This window comes from Cryptomeria japonica, chromosome 5, assembly GCF_030272615.1.
Source record: "Cryptomeria japonica chromosome 5, Sugi_1.0, whole genome shotgun sequence".
In the NCBI taxonomy this organism is placed as follows: domain Eukaryota; kingdom Viridiplantae; phylum Streptophyta; class Pinopsida; order Cupressales; family Cupressaceae; genus Cryptomeria; species Cryptomeria japonica.
The window spans coordinates 787,709,270-787,712,908 of record NC_081409.1 but is presented as its reverse complement, the minus strand read 5'-3'; the positions used below and the strand labels follow the sequence as shown (position 1 = coordinate 787,712,908).

At 40.8% G+C, this 3,639-nt stretch overlaps 1 protein-coding gene across 1 annotated transcript; it reads right to left on the bottom strand.

The window, feature by feature from the left end:
- Positions 1–526: 526 nt before the first annotated feature.
- On the bottom strand, positions 527–3,173 carry LOC131049209 (G-type lectin S-receptor-like serine/threonine-protein kinase At2g19130). The gene has a single exon (XM_057983254.2). The coding sequence runs from the start codon at positions 3,158–3,160 to the stop codon at positions 644–646; it is 2,517 nt and encodes an 838-aa protein (XP_057839237.2). The 5' UTR covers positions 3,161–3,173; the 3' UTR covers positions 527–643.
- Positions 3,174–3,639: the final 466 nt, after the last annotated feature.

The following is a 3,639-nucleotide window of genomic DNA, read 5'->3' as shown; positions in this document are numbered from 1 at the left end:
AAAGAAGATGAGGTGCCACCTTTGGGGATATGAATGTGTTGAAGGTGAATGAGTGAAGACTAGGAGCTATAAGGGAGTGTTGGGAATTGGAAAGACTTGAAGAATGTTAGTCAATAAGTTGAAAATATGGGTAGAGGTATAGGATAATAAGTGTACATAGAGAAGAACTAGAGAGAGGGAAATATGAAAGTCTAAAACTATAAAATAAATATGTCGAAATTGGTCTTAAGTATAGTAAATAAGGAAAACCTATTTACTCTAACATAAATAAGAAAAATTACAATTTAAAAGGACTGTTAAGAGTTGAATGAAAATGAATAGACAAGAAGATGAATTGCCACCTTGGGGAATAGGAATGTGCTAAATTGAATAAAATAGGTAATAATTTTAATTGAAAAGAAATTATTTAAATACATAAAGCTTTTAGACAATCTTTAGAAAACGATTTGAATTTATAAAGTGTGATGATATATCAATCCACAATCAAAGAACATTAATAATTGTTTTGAAATAATATAATAAAATATTGTAAGAAATTCCATTACTTATTTATGCTATTAAATCTACATGGCTAAGTTATATAGTTCTAATTACTATTACAGTGACCATATAACCCTTGAATAAGGAGTTCATCTTCCTCGCTTCAATTGTGATCTGAAAGACTGTCGAAAGACGCCTGAAATTGAGGTGCGCTGGTCTCCACTGTCCCCAGGAGTAATTGCACGACTTGAGCCATTGTTGGCCTAGCACTTTCGTCTCTTTGAATGCATGATATGCTCGCTGTAACAGCCCTTCTCACCTCTTCAACATCTGCTTCACCTGATATCCTTCCATCAACAATAGCCATCAGGTTTCCTTTGTGGAATTGATCGGCAGCCCAGGGAGGGAAGAAATAGGAGCTAGAATTGTTCGCATTGAGGTCCATATTTCTTCGTCCTGATATAATCTCCAGCAGTGTTATGCCAAAACTATACACGTCCGCCTTGGGAGTGATGGGAAGACCGGAGATCCACTCTGGAGCCAAATAACCTATTGTTCCTCTCGTGGTGGTCAGTACGCGGCTGAAATTTCTACCTATCAACTTTGCCAAACCAAAATCAGCTAATTTGGGACAAAATTCGGCATCAAGGAGAATGTTTTCTGGCTTAATATCACAGTGAATGATGCGATCTCTGCAACCCTCGTGGAGATAAGCTAATCCTCGCGCAGTACCCAACGCTATCTGAAATCTGGTTTTCCAACTCAACGACTTCACTTGCTTTTCTCCGTCAGTCCCACTCAACAAAAATGAGTCAAGAGAGCTGTTTGGCATGTACTCATAAACCAGTAGCCTTTGAGATCCCTCCGCACAAAATCCTAATAGCCTCACCAGATTCACATGTTGTATTTCACCAATGGTACTTATTTCTGCACGAAATTGCTTTTCTGTTCCCGCTAAACCCTCTAATTTTTTGACAGCAATGAGAGTTTTGTCTGCTAGAGTACCTTTGAACACCGAGCCGAATGATCCGCTTCCCAGCTTATGCCTGAAATTCCTAGTTGCAACACGCAACTTTCGGAAAGTGAATGCTCTGAGAGATGTGGGGACGTCATCCTCCTTTAGCATTTTTCCACGTTTCCACATAATGAAGACGGCCAACACAAGAACGAGAACAAGAGCCGCAGCGCCCCCAGGAAGTAAAATGTGAAGGCCAAAGGATTTATTTCTTCGCTTCAATGTCGAATCTCGTAACTCAGAAGCTGCCAACCGGAGATAGAATGACTGGCCGCCGGCTGAGTCGCGCACATTCATCAAATCTCCAAACCAAATTCGACACAAAGGAAGAGAGGAGTTAGTGAGCCAAAAGGCCATGCACGAGCAGTTGATGAGGCAGGCAAGTTGGCATCCACTAAGAGTTTGCTCTTTGCTATATGTAGCCGCTTGATCGTCGGGCAAATGCTTGTCCTTCACTTCCAAAAAACGGTCTGTAGAATTTGAGAAAGTGCACTGCAATGGACTTCGGCGAACACAACCACCTAACCACCATTCTTGAGAATCCCAAGCATGGCTGCTTTTGGGCCTGAACCCCTGCAGACATGTGCATGTAACATTGGCATTGCCTGTGACATGGGCATTCAACACTGTATAGCCAATGCATGCTGCATTAGCCCCACACAAACCATAAACTTTGCATTGATCCGTGGGTGCGAACCCATCAGATATCCACCCACCATTTTGAGGTAAAATGAACGCCCAAATCACACCATTCTTTCCCAAAATTATGCGTCCCATAATGGTAGTGTTTGTTGTATATGCGGAGTACATTCTTGAAGGAGAACGCGTTACAAACACTTGTTCAACACCCGAACCCGCCATGGCATATCCTGGCAAATATGCGAAATATTTTCCAGTCCACTCTCCGCTAGACCAGTACGGACCACCGTTACTAGAGAACAGCAACAACTGAGTCTTTCCTGGTGAAGGATCCATTTGTAAATAGAATGGTCCAGGTGCCGGATCAGCAGAACTCTTCCAAGAAGTGAGTTTCATTCCTTTCCACAACTTCATCCCTGGCAGCCATGTATCTACGGGATGTTGGAAACTTTCCCAAACAGTTTCCGATATATTGCCGGCCTGTGTTCCTACCATAACCAAATTACCTGATTCCAATATTGATGCCCGGGACGCCTTCAAGCTGTTATCGGCCGACCAAATTAATTGCCCACGTAAATCAAACAGCTGAAGATAACCATCTCCCGATAAATTTAAAACGCCGGGCATGTTTCTCAGAGGGTTTTCGCGGTTAGCTACCCAAACAAAAGTTTTCTCCGACACTTTGGCATACCAGATGCCAATATACCACTTATTGCTGTTGGTGGGACTGAAAAATCCCAATGCAAAAGTGCCATTCTTTGAGACCAGGGTCTGATTTCCGACAAGGGAAGTTCCTACTGGAAGGGTGTCTCCCCTGTCAGTTGTCAATGATTGGCATTTATGCAGTAGAATATACATAGCAAAGGGCAGGAGAAAATACTTCAACCAAGTATTCCTATTCCTCATCATTTTCAATTGAATGATAAACTTAAAGTCTTTAAAGTGGATAAAACAAGTCTTAAATGGATTGCTGAGGTCTGAATTTGAGAAGCAGTTGAATAAGAGCGAAATGTACTGAAATAACATATCAGAAGAGGGAACAACTTAAATCACACACACTAAGCTTACACTTCTACTCTTAAAAGTGTTAAACACTCAGAATTGATTGATATTATCTAGGCTTAATATGCTGCTTAATGTGTGTGGCCACACTAAGAATACACTTCTAGGTTTAGAAGTGTTAAACACTCAGAGTTGATTAGTGTGTGTGGTTTAAGGTTGGCTGTCAGAAGAGGGAACTGGTGAAGTAATAGTTGTGCCATGACTTGACTTGAAATCTGAAAATGACACTGATATAATGACATAGCGCAATAGAATGGCACCCATAACAAGAATATTAAATACCCAAAACAACAAAATTTAATTCCCTTGCAAGCAACCATGACTTGACCTGAAATCTAAAAATGACTCAGAGCATAGTAGAATGACACCCAGAACAACAATATTAAATATCCAAAACAACAAAATTTAATACCCTTGCAAGCAACTTTTATCCAAGAGTCAAT

Coding starts and splice junctions, on each gene's coding strand:
- LOC131049209 (XM_057983254.2), bottom strand. CDS start 3,160: ATGTTATTTCAGTACATTTCGCTCTTATTCAACTGCTTCTCAAATTCA.